The 18,496-nt window shown below is 41.1% G+C and overlaps 1 protein-coding gene and 1 non-coding gene across 14 annotated transcripts in view; one reads left to right on the top strand and one right to left on the bottom strand.

Moving 5' to 3' along the window:
* Nucleotides 1-18,496, top strand: part of PLEKHA5 (pleckstrin homology domain containing A5) — a 242,744-nt gene that overhangs the window by 75,438 nt on the left and 148,810 nt on the right. The window contains exon 4 of one of the 13 annotated variants that reach the window (XM_060166776.1): nt 14,727-14,766. The exons of the other annotated variants lie outside the window; for them this stretch is intronic. Within the exon in view, the coding sequence (XP_060022759.1) occupies nt 14,727-14,748 (22 nt within the window). The 3' untranslated portion in view covers nt 14,749-14,766. Of the gene's footprint in view, nt 1-14,726; nt 14,767-18,496 lie in introns of those variants that run through there. 13 annotated transcript variants of the gene reach the window in all.
* Nucleotides 4,184-4,290, bottom strand: LOC132530144 (U6 spliceosomal RNA). Its single transcript, XR_009543700.1, has one exon. It is a non-coding gene; the product is annotated as a U6 spliceosomal RNA (small nuclear RNA).

Here is an 18,496-nt window from a genome sequence, read left to right as displayed (position 1 = left end):
TTGGACATGTTAGGATTCCATTTTATTCGTTATCTGTCTCTATAGGCTTATAAATATTCTTGCCAACCATAAATCTTAGATCTAGGAATCAAGCCCATGAACCATAAAAGCAACATAACTTGCCAAAGACCGCATAAAATAAAATATGAAGTCGTCCCTGGCTCTAGCTAAGTTAAGTAACTTGAAGAAAAAGGAAAATGGTTTTGCTAATTTTGTCATTAGGAGTAGGCTTCCAATTCAGTAGAAAATGATGGATATTTAAAAATTTAATTCAATAAAAACTATTTACTAGAAGGCAACATTGAAAATACTAGGGCAGGGGCTTCCCTGGTGGCGCAGTGGTTGAGAGTCCGCCTACCGATGCAGGGGACGTGGGTTCGTGCCCCGGTCTGGGAAGATCCCACATGCCGCAGAGCAGCTGGGCCCGTGAGCCATGGCCACTGAGCCTGTGCGTCCGGAACCTGTGCTCCGCAACAGGAGAGGCCGCAACAGTGAAAGGCCCACGTACTGCAAAAAAAAAAAAAAAAAAAAATTACTAGGGCAGTTGGCAAGTACTTGCTCTGATAAAAAGATTTCCAAGGGCACTGTGACATCTGCCCTCTGGGTTGAGTTAGTGAGGCTGGCCACAGAGAGGGTGATTATTCCTTTCTGGGCACTGCACGTGCCATGGATGTAGCTTCTCCCAGGCACACACTGATGCTTGTTTGGGTTACATAGAACAAAAAAGTTGGATTATAATCACCTGTGGAGAGCTGAGACTGTGCCTGAATTCAGTCTGCTAAATTTCTTGTTTTCTGTAGAAAGAGACATTTCCTAAGAGAATAATACCAACTCATTTCTAGTTAGTAGGTAGAAGAAAAGGAGTAAGAGTAAAAAGGTTGGATTGAAATTGAGTCCCAGACCACATTCCCTATGCTCTGGTCATGTGTTCCTTGATATTGGTCTGATGTTCTCAGCCTCCATGCTTGTTTATCTTATTCTCTATCTAAAATACCATTTATGATTTAGTTTTAAATTATGTAATTTATGAATTAGCACTAATTAGCATTAGTATATGAAGTCCTGTACTCTAATGCAGCTCACATTCCAAGAAGCTTTTTGAGGCATTATAGTCAGACTTAATCTCTTCCCACTTATGAACAAGCATCCTCCCTTTCTCTGCCCCTCCATTTGTGCAGACTTTATATATTTTTTTCCTACTACATGCTTTAGGCATTGTAAGTGCTAGTGGGTCAAAGAAGAACAATGTGCCACTCCTGCCCTCTGGTGGTTGAAAGAAACATTGCAAACAAGTGACTATAAAGATCTGTGTGCTATGACTCTTCATCAGCCTTGGCATCATCCGTTTCTTTCATTCCTGCTGCGTTTATTCATTCACTGATTGGTCAGTCATGTAATGAGCATCTTCTGTATGACAGCCTTTATCAGTACTCTAGTGGTGCCTTGTCTGGTGTAGCAGCATTCTGGGCTTCAGTAGCAACAGTTTACACATGTGATGTCTTTCAAATGGAATTACAAAGGCATGCTTTCGATGTGTCTAGATCTGACTTTCTGCCTCCCTATTTGGGTTGCAAAGTGTTTTCCTATTTGCATCTAACATTTCTAGGCCTACTGAGCTTTAAATTGGTTGTACATGTGATGGATGAAAAATAAAGAAGTATCGTACCTTAGTTTTCTCTTGCTGCCTGACAAATTACGTCAGAACTTAGCAGCTTAAAACAGTAAGCATTTAATATCTCAGAGTTTCTGAGAGTCAGGAATTACGGAAGTGACCTAGCTGGGTGGTCTGGCTCCGTCTCTTAGGGGAATGCGGTCAAGGTGTTGGTTGGGGCTGTAGTCGCCTGAACGCTTGGCTAAGGCTAGGATATGCTTCCAAGTCGATCCTGATCGGTGGGAGGTCACAGCTCTTCAGGTCATGGTGCTTGGCTTCCCCCGGAGTGAGCGATTCAAGAGAGAACAAGAGGGAGGCCTCAGTGTCTTCAATGACCTCGCCTTACAGGTGAGGCAAGAGGACTGCGAAGGGCTTGACTGCCAGGAGGTGAGAATCACTAGGGGCCACCTTGTCTGCTGGCCACCACGTGTTACAACGCCATGTTTGTGAGCCTCTGTCAGTGAATTTGGGCCCATATGAAGAAGACACTAGTAAATCTTCAAATGGAAGTATTTTAGAGTGAAATAAAGGGTTGAAAAATTAGACCAGCTCATCTTCACTTTAATTTCATTCTTCATTCCCCTGGGAGAATGCCGATAAGTCCTCAGTGCTCCCAATCTCATGTTTTTAAACGGAGCACTTAGAAATGAGTCTCATGAGAACAAATTTTTGTGAATGTGAGACAAACATTTTCATTTTTTAAATCTGTGATCTGTTTCTGTGCCACTCATGGTGAGAAGTATTTCTGCAGAGAGGATGCTTAGTGATGGCTGCTTGTTTCTCAAAGATTCTTTGTCAAATTACTTACATGTTTTAATTTGAGCAGTGAACACCATTTTGGGTCTACGGTCTGTCAGAACGCTGCTAGCCTCAACAAGGTTGTGATGAAAAATGGCAGATACAGATGATCGGGTGGTAAGGAAAGTGTGACCACCTCATGCATATGCAGGTTTAAACATTGCTAGGTTACTGAGCACGGATGTGAGCAGAGCTGAGAGTAAAGCGCTAGAACAGAATCTTACTTTAGTATTAAGAACATCGGGTCTTTGAAGTAAAATTAGAAAGGAAAATTAAAGTTGCCTCTCCTCTCTGCTACCTTCCCCCCAAGTAATTTTCCTCCCTGTTTTCCATCCCATCTTAATACATGTTTTCATAAGTAAAATCTGTTTTCAGGTTGGTGTGTTCATTTTGAAAGTACAGCAATGCTACTTTCAGCATTGTAAATGGATGGGAAAGGAAAATATGGGAGGATATAAACAATTTAAAATATTAGAATTCTATTGATCTGGTTTTCATGTCATGGTTTCAATACCATTATAGAAACAAATCATATTAGAAATGATATTTCTAGCTATGCAATTTTATTGATGCTTCTGGTAATAGCCAACTTAGAATACACGTTTCCATGCAATAATTATAATAGCCTATAATGTTTATCTTTAAGGTCTTATTTTGCAGATATGACTCATGAAATTAATATATTAATAAGTTTGTAATCCCCAATGGCAAAAGGATAGATGATAATATACATTGAGATTATTTCCTTTAGAACTTATTTCATTGACCATATTGTATCACATTGATTGATTTGCATATATTGAAGAATCCTTGCATCCCTGGGATAAACCCCACTTGATCATGGTGTGTGATCCTTTTAATGTGCTGTTGGATTCTGTTTGCTAGTATTTTGTTGAGGATTTTTACATCTGTGTTCATCAGTGATATTGGCCTGTAGTTTTCTTTTTTTGTGACATCTTTGTCTGGTTTTGGTATCAGGGTGAAGATGCCTCATAGAATGAGTTTGGGAGTATTCCTCCCTCTGCTATATTTTGGAAGAGTTTGAGAAGGATGGGTGTTAGCTCTTCTCCAACTGTTGGATAGAATTCACCTGTGAAGCCATCTCGTCCTGGGCTTTAGTTTGTTGCAAGATTTTTTAATCACAGTTTCAATTTCAGTGCTTGTGATTGGTCTGTTTATATTTTCTGTTTCTTCCTGGTTCCGTCTTGGAAGGTTGTACTTTTCTAAGAATTTGTCCATTTCTTCCAGGTTGTCCATTTTATTAGCATACAGTTGCTTGTAGTAATCTCTCAAAATCCTTTGTATTTCTGCAGTGTCAGTTGTTACTTCTCCTTTTTCATTGCTAATTCTGTTGATTTGAGTCTTCTTTTCTTTCTTGATGAGTCTGGCTAAAGGTTTATCAAACTTGTTTATCTTCTCAAAGAACCAGCTTTTAGTTTTATTGATCTTTGCTATTGTTTCCTTCATTTCTTTTTCATTTATTTCTGATCTTTATGATTTCTTTCCTTCTGCTGACTTTGGGTTTTTTTGTTCTTCTTTCTCTAATTGCTTTAGGTGTAAGTTTAAGTTGTTTTTTGAGATTTTTCTTGTTTCTTTTTTCTTTTTCTGTTTTTAACTTTTTGTTTTATAAAACAATCATATACTTGTAAAGGAATCTTTATACTTGACTTTACTATTAGTTTTTAATAAACATTATCAAGGGACTATATTAAATTCTTACATTTTCCATATATCAAAAATGTGGAACGCTTTATGAATTTGCGTGTCATCCTTGCACAGGGGCCATGCTAATCTTCTCTATATCATTCCAATTTTAGTGTATGTGCTGCCGAGGCAAGCACTTTTCTTGTTTCTTGAGGTAGGATTGTATTGCTATAAACTTCCCTCTTAGAACTGCTTTTGCTGTTTTGGGCCGCTGTGTTTTCATTGTCATTTGTCTGTAGGTTTTTTGGGTTTTTTTGTTTGTTTGTTTTGCGGTACGCAGGCCTCTCACTGTTGTGGCCTCTCCCGTTGCGGAGCACAGGCTCTGGACGTGCAGGCTCAGTGGCCATGGCTCACGGGCCCAGCCGCTCCGCGGCATGTGGGATCTTCCCAGACCGGGGCACGAACCTGTGTCCCCTGCATTGGCAGGCGGACTCTCAACCACTGCGCCACTAGGGAAGCCCTGTAGGTATTTTTTTTTTTTTTTCCTGTAGGTATTTTTTGATTTCCTCTTTGATTTCTTCAGGGATCTTTTGGTTATTTAGTAGCATACTGTTTAGCCTCCATATGTTTGTATTTTTTACAGTTTTTTTCCTGTAATTGATATCTAGTCTCAGAGAATTGTGGTTGGAAAAGATACATGATTTCACCTTTCTTAAATTTACCAAGGCTTGATTTGTGACCCAAGATATGATCTGTCCTGGAGAATGTTCCATGTGCACTTAGGAAGAAAGTGTATGCTGTGGTTTTTGGATGGGGACTGTCCTATAAATATCAATTAAGTCCACCTGGTCTAATGTGTCATTTAAAACTTGTGTTTCCTTATTTATTTTCATTTTAGATGATCTGTCCATTGGTGAAAGAGGGGTGTTAAAAGTCCCCCACTATTATTGTGTTACTGTCAGTTTCCCCTTTTATAGCTGTTAGCATTTGTCTTATGTATTGAGGTGCTCCTATGTTGGGTGCATAAATATTTACAAGTATTATATCTTCTTCTTGGATTGAGCCCTTGATCATTATGTAGTGTCCTTCTTTGTCTTTTTTAATAGTCTTTATTTTAAAGTCTATTTTGTCTGATGTGAGTATTGCTGCTCCAGCTGTCGATTTCCATTTGCATGGGATATCTTTTCCAATCCTGTCACTTTCAGTCTGTATGTGTCCCTAGGTCTGAAGTGGGTCTCTTGTGGACAGCATATATACAGGTCTTGTTTTATCCATTCAGCCAGTCTATGTCTTTTGGTTGGAGCATTTAATCCATTTACATGTAAGGTAATTATCAACATGTATGTTCCTATTACCATTATCTTAATTGTTTTGGGTGTGTTTTTGTAGGTGTTTTCCTTCTCTTGTGTTTCCTGCCTAGAGAAGTTCCTTTAGCATTTGTTGTAAAGCTGGTTTGGTGGTGCTGAATTCTCTTAGCTTTTGCTTGTCTGTAAAGGTTTTATTTTCTCCATCAAATCTAAATGAGATCCTTGCTGGGTAGAGTAATCTTGGTTGTAGGTTTTTCCCTTTCATCACTTTAAATATGTCCTGCCACTCCCTTCTGGCTTGCAAAGTTTCTGTTGAAAAATCAGCTGTTAACCTTATGGGGATTCCCTTGTATGTTATTTGTTGTTTTTCCCTTGCTGCTTTTAATATTTTTTCTTTGTATTTAATTTTTGATAGTTTGATTAATATGTGTCTTGGTGTGTTTCTCCTTGGATTTATCCCGTATGGGACTCTCTGTGCTTCCTGGACTTGATTGACTTTCCTTTCCCAAGTTAGGGAAGTTTTCAACTATAATCTCTTCAAATATTTTGTCAGACCCTTTCTTCTTCTATTTTTCTTCTGGGACCCTTATAATTCGAATGTTGGTGCATTTAATGTCCCAGAGGTCTCTGAGACTGTCCTCAATTCTTTTCATTCTTTTTTCTTTATTCTGCTCTGCAGCAGTTATTTCCACTATTTCATCTTCCCGGTCACTTATCTGTTCTTCTGCCTCAGTTATTCTTCTATTGATTCCTTCTAGAGAATTTTTAATTTCATTTATTGTGTTGTCATCATTGTTTGTTTTTCTCTTTAGTTGTTATAGGTCCTTGTTAAACATTTCTTGTATATTCTCCATTCTATTTCCAAGATTTTGGATCATCTTTACTATCATTACTCTGAATTCTTTTTCAGGTAGACTGCCTATTTCCTCTTCATTTGTTTGGTCTGGTGGGTTTTTACCTTCCTCCTTCATCTGCTGCATATTTCTCTGTCTTCTCATTTTGTTTAAGTTACTGTGTTTGGGGTCTCCTTTTTGCAGGCTGCAGGTTCGTAGTTCCCGTTGTTTTTGGTGTCTGCCCTCAGTGGGTGAGGTTGGTTCAGTGGCTTGTGTAGGCTTCCTGGTGGAAGGGACTGGTGCCTGTGTTCTGGTGGGTGGGGCTGGATGTTGACCTTCTGGTGGTCAGGGCCGTGTCTGGCGGTATGTTTTGGGGTGTCTGTGAACTTAGTATGACTTGTAGGCAACCTCGCTGCTAATGGGTGGGGTTGTGTTCCTGTCTAGCTGCTCGTTGTTTTGCATGGGGCATCCAGCACTGGAGTTTGCTAGCCACTGGTTGGAGCTGGGTCTTAGTGTTGAGACGGAGATCTCTGGAAGAGCTCTTGCTGATTGATATTATGTGGGGCTGGGAGGTCTCTGATGGTCCAGTGTCCTGGACTCGGCTCTCCCACCTTGGAGGCTGAGTCTGGACACCAGGCCGGAGCACCGAGACCCTGCCAGCTGCACAGCTCAGGAGAAAAGGAAGAAAAAAACAAACATAAAAACGGACAGATACAACCTCAAACCAAATGGTAAAAGCAAAACTAAACAGACAAAGTCACACAAAGAGACGTACACACACACACTTGTAAAAAGAAAAAACAAACGAACACCACCAACAAAAACTTAAAAAAAAAAACAGAACCCTATTACAAATGGTAAAAGCAAACCTAAATAGACAAAATCACACAAAGAAACATACACACACACCCCCACACACACTTACAAAAAGAGAAAAAAGGGGAAAAAATATTTAAAAAAAGGAAGAGAGCAACCAAACCAATAAACAAATCCACCGATGATAACAAGCACTAAGAGCTAAATTAAGATAAACATAAAACCAGAAACAAATCAGATGCAGAGACAGCAAACCCCAAGTCTACAGTTGCTCCCAAAGTCCACCGCCTCAGTTTTGGGATGATTTGTTGTCTATTCAGGTATTCCACAGATGCAGGTACATCAAGTTGATTGTGGAGCTTTAATCCTCTGCTTCTGAGGCTGCTGGGAGATATTTCGTCTTCTCTTCTTTGTTCTCACAGCTCCCGGGTTCAGCTTTGGTTTTGGCCCCGCCTCTGTGTGTAGGTCACCTGAGGGCGTCTGTTCCCCACCCAGCCAGGAGAGGGTTAAAGCAGAGGCTGATTAGGGCTCTCTTGCTCACTCAGGCTAGCGGGAGGGAGGGGTACAGTAGTCATAATTGGAATGCGGGGCGAGCCTGCAGCAGCAGAGGCCAGCATGACATTGCAACAGCCTGAGGTGTGCTGTGTGTTCTCTCAGGAAAATTGTCCCTGAATCATAGGACCCTGGCAGTGGTGGGCTGCACAGGCTTCCGGGGGGGTGTGTGTGTGGATAGTGACCTGTGCTTGCACACAGGCTTTTTGGCGGCAGCGTTAGTGGTCCATCCCCGTCTCTGAGGTCCGCACTGATCGCCACAGCTCGCACCCGTCTGTGGAGCTCGTTTAGGCGGTGCTCTGAATCCCCTCTCCTCGCACACCCTGAAACAATGGTCTCTTGCCTCTTCAGCAGCTCCAGACTTTAACCCCGGACTCCATCCCGGCTAGCTGTGGCACGCTAGCCCCCTTCAGGCTGTGTTCACGCAGCCAACCCCAGTCCTCTCCCTGGGATACGACCTCCGAAGCCCGAGCCTCAGCTCCCAGCCCCGCCCGCCCCGGCAGGTGAGCAGACAAGCCTCTCGGGCTGGTGAGTGCCGGTCGGCACCGATCCTCTGTGCGGGAATCTCTCCGCTTTGCCCTCCGCACCCCTGTTGCTGCGCTCTCCTCCGTGGCTCCGAAGCTCCCCCCTCCGCCACCCGCAGTCTCCGCCCACGAAGGGGCTTCTAGTGTGTGGAAACCTTTCCTCCTTCACGGCTCCCTCCCACTGGTGCAGGTTCCGTCCCTATTCTTTTGTCTCTGTTTTTTCTTTTTTCTTTTGCCCTACCCAGGTACGTGGGGAGTTTCTTGCCTTCTGGGAGTCTGAGGTCTTCTGCCAGCATTCAGTAGATGTTCTGTAAGAGTTGTTCCACATGGAGATCTCCGCGTCTTACTCTTCCGCCATCTTGAAGGTCTCCTCAGTCTTACTCTTAGTATCATTTTTTCCAGAGCTTTTCTGAAGCTTCATTGTGCCTTTTTCATAGAAAGAAAATCATCAGTTCACAATACAGCCATCGTCACCTTGAGCTGTTTTTGTTCATCCTCTCTCATTTTGGAGTAATCTTGAAATCTTCCCTCCTATTAGACAGTTTTAAGAAATGTTTGGCTCTAGTTATTTATATTTTCAGTGGTAGAAATACTGCCTTGATGCTAGGAAAACTTCCTCATGGATAATAATGCCTTCCTCTTGAAGCATTACAAATTAGTAAGCGAATTATCCGTTGATTGGATAAATTTATTTTTTATTTACCAAAATAAATGCCTTTTAAAAAAACATTCATTCTTTGATCAGCTTAATGCAAAGCCTGTACCAGGCACTACAGAAGAGAGAACTGGAAGATAGTTCTGCACGGAAGATACGTCCTCTGTCTGCAGCGCTTGTCATAAAAGCAGAGAGCTTTTACCTACTGCATATTAGTAATAATAACGAGAACGTTCACATTACAGAGTTAAAAATCAACTTATAAGCCCAGTGTATCTGATTATTTCTAGCATGTTGGGAAAGTGAAGGTGATTCATTTGGTCAGAAGTCCCAGTGATCTCAGGGTCATTTCAGGTTCCCTATGTGATCTTCCTCTTCTTGCTTGCCTTACTCTTTCGAGACAGCCACTGAGTGTGTTTCAAAAGGGATGTCCCCAAGGAAAAGGGACTCCCCTATTCCCAACCCTCAAGATGGACAGAACTGAAGTTAGGAAAAAGCTGATTTCCACGTGGATTTTAAAATATCAATGTGAAAACAAAATGAGCAGTGAAGCCCAGGTTTTTAACAGACAGTCAGAAGAGAAGTCCAAAAAGGAGAGCAAGATGGTGAGAATTGGGAGAGTCTGGTGACTCATTAGTTTTCTAGGATGTTAATGTATTTGGCATTTTATGTCACTGGTGTTAAACTTTTTTGACCACTATCTGCAACAAGAAATACATATTATTGGGCTTCCCTGGTGACGCAGTGGTTGAGAATCTGCCTGCCAATGCAGGGGACACGGGTTCGAGCCCTGGTCTGGAAAGATCCCACATGCCACGGAGCAACTAGGCCCGTGAGCCACAACTACTGAGCCTGCCCATCTGGAGCTTGTGCTCCGGAACAAGAGAGGCCGTGACAGTGAGAGGCCCGCGCACTGCAATGAGGAGTGGCCCCCGCTCGCCGCAACTGGAGAAAGCCCTAGCACAGAAACGCAGACCCAGCACAGCCAAAAATAACTAAATAAAATAAGTAAATAAATAAAATTTTAAAAAAAAAGAAAAAAAAGCTGAATAGGACCTTAAAGATCATTTAATCATCTCATTTAAAAAAAAAAGAAAAGAAATACATATTATTACATGACCTAGTGTTCACATACAAATACATTTCTTTATATAAAACTGAAATGAAAAATTATTTTCCCCTTACTACCTGTACCTTCTCTTCTGTGTCATTATTTTAAAGTGCTGGCAGAAAGCATCCCATTAATTGCATTTCATTATCCTCTAATGGGCCAGACCAGGGGTTAAAAATACTGCCTTGGGAAACAGTGAGATTCACATGGGCAAGAATAGAAGTGAAGTAAGGATTGTTTTTTGGATGTAACTGTGATTGTGGGTTATCTGCCAGTTTGTAGAAATCCAACTACTTTGATCGTCTGACACACAGCTTTCCACCCAGCAAGTGTCAAGTTACTGTTGAAGAAACACAGCACAGCAGTCATTACTACCGTACAGCCAAATCAGTTGTTGCTTATATCAGTCTCGTCCCCTAAACTCATCCTGTTGCAAGACAGGAGATGCTTGTTGATCAACTGCAGCTGCCACTGACCAAAACAGCTGTACAAAATAGGCTAAACTGTAACTTAACCAGACGAGGAGGATCCCCTGTGACTTCAGATCACTCCAGCACTTTGTACAATAACCATTTCTTGTCATCCACAGTTCCTGCAGGGCAGGAATTGAGCTGCTCAGTAGGGCAGTCCTGGCTCAGGGTGTCTTATGAGCTTTCAGTTTGATGTTGACTGGGGCTTGGGAGCTGGGGATGGAGGGTCACATGGCTAGCAAGTTGGGACTGGCCAGTTGGTTTCTCTCCACATGGACCCCTCCACCGGGTTATGTGCCTCTCGACATGGCAGCTGGCTTTGTCCAGAGCGAGCCATCCTAAAGACCAAGACGGAAACCCAAGGAGGTGCGATACATAGGTATGCGTACCAGGAGGTGAGGATCCTTGGCTATCTTAGAGGCTGGCTACCATTCCTTAAAAGAATATCTTTATTGGGCTTCCCTGGTGGCGCAGTGGTTGAGAGTCCGCCTGCTGATGCAGGGGACACGGGTTCGTGCCCCGGTCCAGGAAGATCCCACATGCCGCGGAGCGGCTGGGCCCGTGAGCCATGGCCGCTGAGCCTGCGCGTCCGGAGCCTGTGCTCCGCAACGGGAGAGGCCACAACAGTGAGAGGCCCGCGTACCGCAATGATAAAATTTAGAAAATGGGGTTCATGAGGAAATACTGAATCATTAAGCAAGTAATATTTAAAGTGCAGAATTATGAAAAATTAGTTAAATATTGGGAAGAATCTAAATGGAATTAATAAGGATAGAAAATAATTTAGTAAAATTAGTAATGCTAATCATTAAATAAGTAAAATGACCCATCAACTGATTGGTCAGAGACATGTGTCACTAAATTTTTACAGAGTAGACAGAAGACTGTCATACACATTTCACTTAATTGCTGCTCTAGATTAGGCATTGGAAACAGTGGCCTGTGGACCAAAGCCAGCCTGCTGCCTTTTTTTGTAAATAAAGTTTTATTGGAATGCAGCCACATCCATTTGTTTACATGTTGTCTATGACGGCTTTCTCACTACAAGAGCAGAGGTGATCACTGTGACCAAGACTGTTTGGTCCACAAAGCCTAAAATATTTGCTATCCTTTGCAGAATAAGTTTGTCGACCCCTGCTCTAGATTTAGATTTTAGACTTTTAAATACAAGGTTAGGTTTTGTAGTGTTGATGAGATGCATAAATCCAAGGACTGTAGCATGTGAGTGGACTTATAAACACAAAAGAAGGTGCAGTGTTAAGTGTTTTTAATTTTTTTTAGAAGAAAACTCTTAATAATTAGAAGAGGGGTAGAATATAGTGAGATTCACAAGAATAATGCTTCATTAGGGAGGACTTTAATTAGGGTAATTCATGAGCGTCACATGGGGCTCGTGGGGGAACACATGAGGCCAACATTTGAAAACCAAATATGAACATTATGTTGACTGAATTAGGTTATTGTGAAAAAGCAATTTAAAATTTTTAATCAGTTTCTTACTCTGAATTGGAAGTGAGGAGTGTTATTATTTACTTGGAATTCTATTCTGGTTTATGATTAGAGTTTTGATTTCCTTTTTTTTCTTTTTAACATGAAAATATAGTCTTAAGAACATGCCCCTGAGTAATACCCATTTTCTACCCATGTACAGTGGGATGACTTGAAGAGATATAGGTACTTATCAGTCTTATAATATGCTGCAGACAAACAAGAATGAAATTTCTGGGTAAGAAGCACAAAATTTAGGGCTCAGGGTCAGACAAGTGAGGACAAGATGCTAGGTACTTATGTGCAAGGGTTGCAATATATTTCTGATAGTACCAGCAGCATATATTCTCCAACTGGATTGGTTTTATGGTCATTATTAAAAACTACTTTTCTAAACTAGTGAAAAGAATTTATACCAAATATAATATACTTTAAGATTATGGTATAAAGAAGAAAAGATTTAGATATGAAGTTATTAGTATTCCCTGAAGTTAACAGCTACCATTTATTGGGTACTTACACTGGGCCAGGCATTATGTCAGGTACATTTCAAAAATTAGCTCCTTTTTAATGCTCACAGTAACTCCATAGGGTAAGAAATGACGTTATCTTCACTCAGCACATGAGTAAACTGAAGCTCAGAGAGTTTAAGTTGCCCACATTTAGTAGCAGGACTAGGGCTTGAATGTGGGGGCATCTCTCTCGGGTCTCTCCACACCATGCTGCTCACCTGGGCACCTGTCACCTTGCTCTGGCTCCTGTTGGTTTCCTTTCTGTTTTCCCTTCTTCCCATCTCTTTTTCCCTTTCTCATTTCCTTTTTTCCCTTTTTATCAGTTAATTGCATAACTGATAAATGCTGTGGAAAACAATTTATAAAGCCCAAAAGGGTACAAACTGTCAATAAAACATGAAAGTCACTTCACCCAGGCTGCCAACAGTCACTGTTCTCTCACCTGCTTCTGGGATGATGTACACGCACCAGAGACACCTACCAGGATGGGACACACAGTTCTGCCCTGATGGGACACACAGTTCTGCCCTGTTCTTTTTGACAGGTGCACGACCTGTTCCATAGTACAGATACTTTAATTTATGCAGCCATTCCTGTTGAGTATCCTTTCGAATCTTGGCTTCTTGTTTTCCCTCTTTGTTGCTGTTTATGTAACTTTGCCTAATGAGCTTCTGGTGTTTGCCTTACCTACACTAATTGAGACTACTGAAGTGTATCTGTGAGTCTAGATGATCTTTGAAAAGCCATAGTCACGTTCTTCTACGACCTTAAATGGTATTTTATTGAGTCTAATTTCTTGAATAGGATTTTGTTTCTGTGTCATGAAGTCTTGTAACCCTTTCTTAAACTCCTTGAGAAGTGTCCTTCTTTGCTCATTTGTCAACAGATTACGTTTTGTATGTCAATTCTGATTTAAAGTTTTTTAGGGATCTGCTATTTCAAGCAGATGTTTTAAATTACCACAGAAAAGTAATTTTTAGAGTTGATTTGTCATAGGTCATTAAGCTGTAAAATCATATATATTGTTAAATCTATGTAGTGAAAAAATTTGAGCCACAAACTGTCAGGAAGTAATTTTTCCAAAAGAACATTAAGATAACCTAATTTCTGGTGTCATTTTAGTAATTTATTTAAATGAAGATCACAATTTACCATCATTGTTGATATATTGGTTAATTATACTTTTTATACAGCAGTTTTTCTTATTTTGGAAGATCTTTTTTATTTTTTTTTAGAAAATCAACTTTTCTAAAATGCAATAGGACTTCGTGTGCAGAGTGGCTATTTGTATATAGCAGACACTGGTACATATTGATAAATGATAGAAGAGGGAGGAAGGGGAAAAAATAAAACGAAAATTAAAAACTTATCATGTCTATCTAGCAAGAGTGTCTTACAAAGCAAGAAGAAAACCTACCCTGTCTGCCTCTTGTTTTAGGTACATATAAATAGAAGAGAGACATGAGGTGGCAGAGAGGAGAAAACATGAACTCCTTCTAACCCCTTCCCTCAATTTCCTAGCAGTGAGACTGTGGGCAACATCTGTCTGTTTCACCTTTTTCCTCATATAGGATGTGTAGTAAATCTATCTGACAGTATTCTTTTTTTTTTTAACATCTTTACTGGAGTATAATTGCTTTACAATGGTATGTTTGTTTCTGCTTTATAACAAAGTGAATCAGCTATACATATACATATACATATATCCCCGTATCTCCTCCCTCTAGCATCTCCCTGCCACCTTCCCTATCCCACCACTCTAGGTGGTCACAAAGCACCAAGCTGATCTTCCTGTGCTATGCGGCTGCTTCCCACTAGCTATCTATTTTACATTTGGTGGTGTATATATGTCCATGCCACTCTCTCACTTCGTCCCAGCTTCTCCTTCCCCCTCCCCATGTCCTCAAGTCCATTCTCCACGTCTGTGTCTTTATTCCTGTCCTGCCCCTAGGTTCTTCAGAACCTTTTTTTTTTGGATTCCATATATATGTGTTAGCATACAGTATTTGTTTTTCTCTTTCTGACTTACTTCACTCTGTATGACAGACTCTAGGTCCATCCACCTCATTACAGATAACTCAATTTCGTTTCTTTTTATGGCTGAGTAATATTCCATTGTATATATGTGCCACATCTTCTTTATCCATTCATCCGATGATGGACACTTAGGTTGCTTCCATGTCCTGGCTATTGTAAATAGTGCTACAGTGAACATTGTGGTGCATGTATCTTTTTGAATTATGGTTTTCTCAGGGTATATGCCCAGTAGTGGGATTGCTGGGTCATATGGTAGTTATCTGACAGTATTCTTGTGCAAATGAAAGATCAGTCATATATCCACAATACCTGCAATGATTCTCAACAGGTTGGTACCATATTGCTGTTGAAGCTGCTTCTCTGGCTTATGAGTTTTTAGCTCTTTTTCTCTATTTTCTTTCTTTCTTTTTTTTTTATAGCACAGAATAAAGTGACCTTTATTATGTTCAATTTTTAAGACTAAATGTGAATGATATAGTGAACAAAGATATGTAAATGCATTTTAAAGGATTTACCACATTTACTTCAAACTTAAAGGAATAATAAGGTTCATGATGTACAGTTGATCCTTGAACAACACAGGTTTAAACTGCATGGGTCCAATTATACATGGATTTTTTTTTCAGTAAATATATACTACTGTAGTACTACACGATCAGCAGTTGGTTGAATCCATAGATGCAGAACTGCAGATATGGAGAGTTGACTGTAAAGTTATATGCAGATTTTTGACTGTGTAGAGGGTGGGTGCCTCTACCACCTTCTGTGGTCAAGGGTCAACTGTAGTTATTTGATAGGGAGTTAGATGGGCTGTGGAAAGAACACATAGATAAATTATTCACACTAACTGCTGGATTAGAAATTTGGTTCCATGGATTTTGTTGTGGCATGCTTTTATATATATATATATATATATATATATACACACATATATATATATATATATATATATATATATATACAGCAGGTTCTTATTAGTCATCCGTTTTATACACATCAGTGTATACATGTCAATCCCAATCTCCCAATTCATCCCACCACCACCCCCTACCCCCGGCTGCTTTCCCCCCTTAGTGTCCATACGTTTGTTCTCTACATCTGTGTCTCAGTTTCTGCCCTGCAAACTGGTTCACTTGTACTGTTTTCTTTTTTTGAGAAATAGAGTAGTGATTTTTGAGTGGTTTGTAATTAATAGAATGAGAAAATAAGCAAAATGGGCTTTTTGGATTCCAGAATTGATTGATGATGTTGACATTATTAAAATTTTTAAATCCTTATATGATGGCTGTGGCAGATCGTTAAGCCCTGAGAACCTGTCTTCTTACTACATTTAGAAGTGAATATACTGCCTGCCAGCTGGACCTCCTTCCCTGCCCTTCCATAGAGATGGCTTTCTTCTCTACTGGCTCCACACTGCACTTCAAGCTTTAAGAACCTCTTTGTTCTGGTCTTACTCATACTCTTGGCAGCGTTCAGCATAGTTGGTCCTTGACACCCTTTCCCCCTTGGCTTGCGTGACGTCATGTACTTTGGGGTTTCATGCTGCTTTTCTGGGCACTCCTTGCTGGCTCTTCTGCTCCAGCCGCATTGGTTTCCCTGCCATTCTTCAGATATGCCAGTGATCTTACTTATTCCTACCTCAGGGACTTAGCACTGCCCTTTCCCTCAGCCTGGCCCTTCGTGCACATCTCATCTTTTTTTTGTTTGTTTGTTTGTTTTTGCGGTACGCGGGCCTCTCACCGCTGTGGCCTCTCCCGTTGCGGAGCACAGGCTCCGGACGCGCAGGCTCAGCGGCCATGGCTCACGGGCCCAGCCGCTCCGCGGCATGTGGGATCTTCCCGGACCGGGGCAGGAACCCGTGTCCCCTGCATCGGTAGGCGGACTCTCAACCACTGCGCCACCAGGGAAGCCCCACATCTCATCTTTTGAATGAGCTCACCCAGACCCCCATTTAGCTCCACCACCCTAGCCACACCCTTGATTCCTCTATTTTTTCTTTTTTTCACAGCACTTACCCACCCTGTCATACAACACAGTTTACTTATTTGTTATGTTGTATTTGTCTTCTCTGAGAGAGTGTAAACTCCATGAGGGCAAGGGTCTGAGTTTTTCACCCATATTCCAAGCACCTGTAATAGGCGTTGTGGATTGATGAAGGCACAGCATCTGTCCTGTGTTCCCTTTTCCGTCACCTCATTCACTTCCAAGGCGCTTTGCACACCATTTGCCAGTCACCCATAAACCCACATCTCCAGCCAGACCTTGTCCCCCTTCTCCACCTACTGACCTCACCACATAGTGTCTCATGGACCTAATCAGAAGAACAATAAAATCTTTGCACCTTCCTTAATTTCTCTCTTTCCTTCACTTACCCACCTACTCGCAACCTCCAATCAGCAGGCTCTGTTGACCCTTCCTCTGCCCCAAAAGCATCCTAGATCTGCCCGCTTCTCTCTCTCTCTCTGCCGTACCTCACAGCTGTGCCACCATCGCTTCTCACCCAGACAATTCCAGTGGCCTCTCAACTGTTTTCGCTTCTCTTCTTGACCCTTTACAACCCATTCTCCATGCTGTAGCCAAAGGTGTCTTTTTAAAATGTACAGATGTACAAATCACATCACATTACAGCCTTTGAGCAGCTTTCCATAGCACTTAGAATAAAATCCAGAGCTCCTTCTCTGTCTCATAAATCCAACACCAGTGGACCTGTGACCTCTCACACCTCATCTCTCAGTTCTTTCTCTCGCCCACCACACTGTAGTCCCTGGGCCTTCTTTCTTCTCTTTATATATGGTGGCCTTGGAGCCTTTACACTGTCCACTCTGTCTGGGTTTCTTTTCCGCCTTCTCTGCCGTTGTTCAAGCCAGTGCTTAAATGTTACCTCCTCAGGACTTTTCTTGGCCATCCAGCCTTCATTCAGTCATTTATCTTAGCATAACCCTCTCCCGCTGACTTGTAGTCGGCCCTCCATATCCACGGTTCTGCATCCTCGGATTCAACCAACCACGTATCGAAGATACTTAGAAAAAAAATTCCGGAAAGTTCCAAAACACAACACTGGGATTTGTCTCGCACCAGCAACTATTTATGTAGCATTTACATTCTATTAAGTATTATAACTAATCTAGAGATGATTTAAAGTATACGGGCTAGGTTATATGCACATACTGCACCATTTTATATAAGGCGCTTGAGCCTCTGCAGATTTTAGTGTCCTTGGGGGGATCCTGGAACCAGTCCGCCGTGGATCCTGAGGGAATATGGTACATTCTTTGTTTATCGAGTTTCTTCCCCAAGGGAAAGGAAGCTCCGTGAGAGCACAGACCTGTTTGCTGCTCTCTCCCTAGTATGTAGAACCGTGTCTGGCACAGAGTTGATGCTCAGTCACTATTGGTGAGTGTAATGAATATAGACAATAATATTGCACTATAATGATGTAATGTGATAAATGTTGCTTCAGTGGCAATCATAGTACAATATATAAATGTATCAAGTAACATGTACACCTTAAATTTACAAAATGTTACATGTCACATTTATCAAATAAAAAATTTAAGTAAAAATAAATATTTGTGGGGACTTCCCTGGCAGTCCAGAGGGTAAGACTCTGTGTTTCCACTGTAAGGGGTGCGGGCTCGATCCCTGGCTGGGGAACTAAAATCCCATATGCAGCACGGCCAATAAGTAAATAAATAAATATTTGTAGAATGAATGAATGAACAAAGGGAACAAATTGCTTTTCTTAGGTTATAAATTTCTGTGATACTTATAATATTTTAACCAATTGACTAAGAATCCTTAGAATGGAAAGAAATTGACTATTCTGGTTTTGGGGAAGAGACACTAAGAAATACGTTCTGTCTCTCAGTAGAAAGCAGAAAATAGTTCTGCCCCACCCTCATTTTTTCTTTTCACTTACACAATACAATATTTTTAAAAATATTTTTCTCTTATGTCTTTATTTGGAAGCAAAATTTTGCATTTGCTTTTGTTTTTCTCATAAAGCGCGAGAGATTTTCTTATAGCCTTAAGCATTGTCTATAGCAAGAGACAGCTTGAATTCCAAAATAATGTATAATTACATCTATTCATTATCTT

The sequence above is a fragment of the Lagenorhynchus albirostris genome, chromosome 11, assembly GCF_949774975.1.
Source record: "Lagenorhynchus albirostris chromosome 11, mLagAlb1.1, whole genome shotgun sequence".
In the NCBI taxonomy this organism is placed as follows: Eukaryota; Metazoa; Chordata; class Mammalia; order Artiodactyla; family Delphinidae; genus Lagenorhynchus; species Lagenorhynchus albirostris.
The sequence above is the reverse complement of the archived record's forward strand: the minus strand, read 5'-3'. Positions and strand labels throughout refer to the sequence as shown.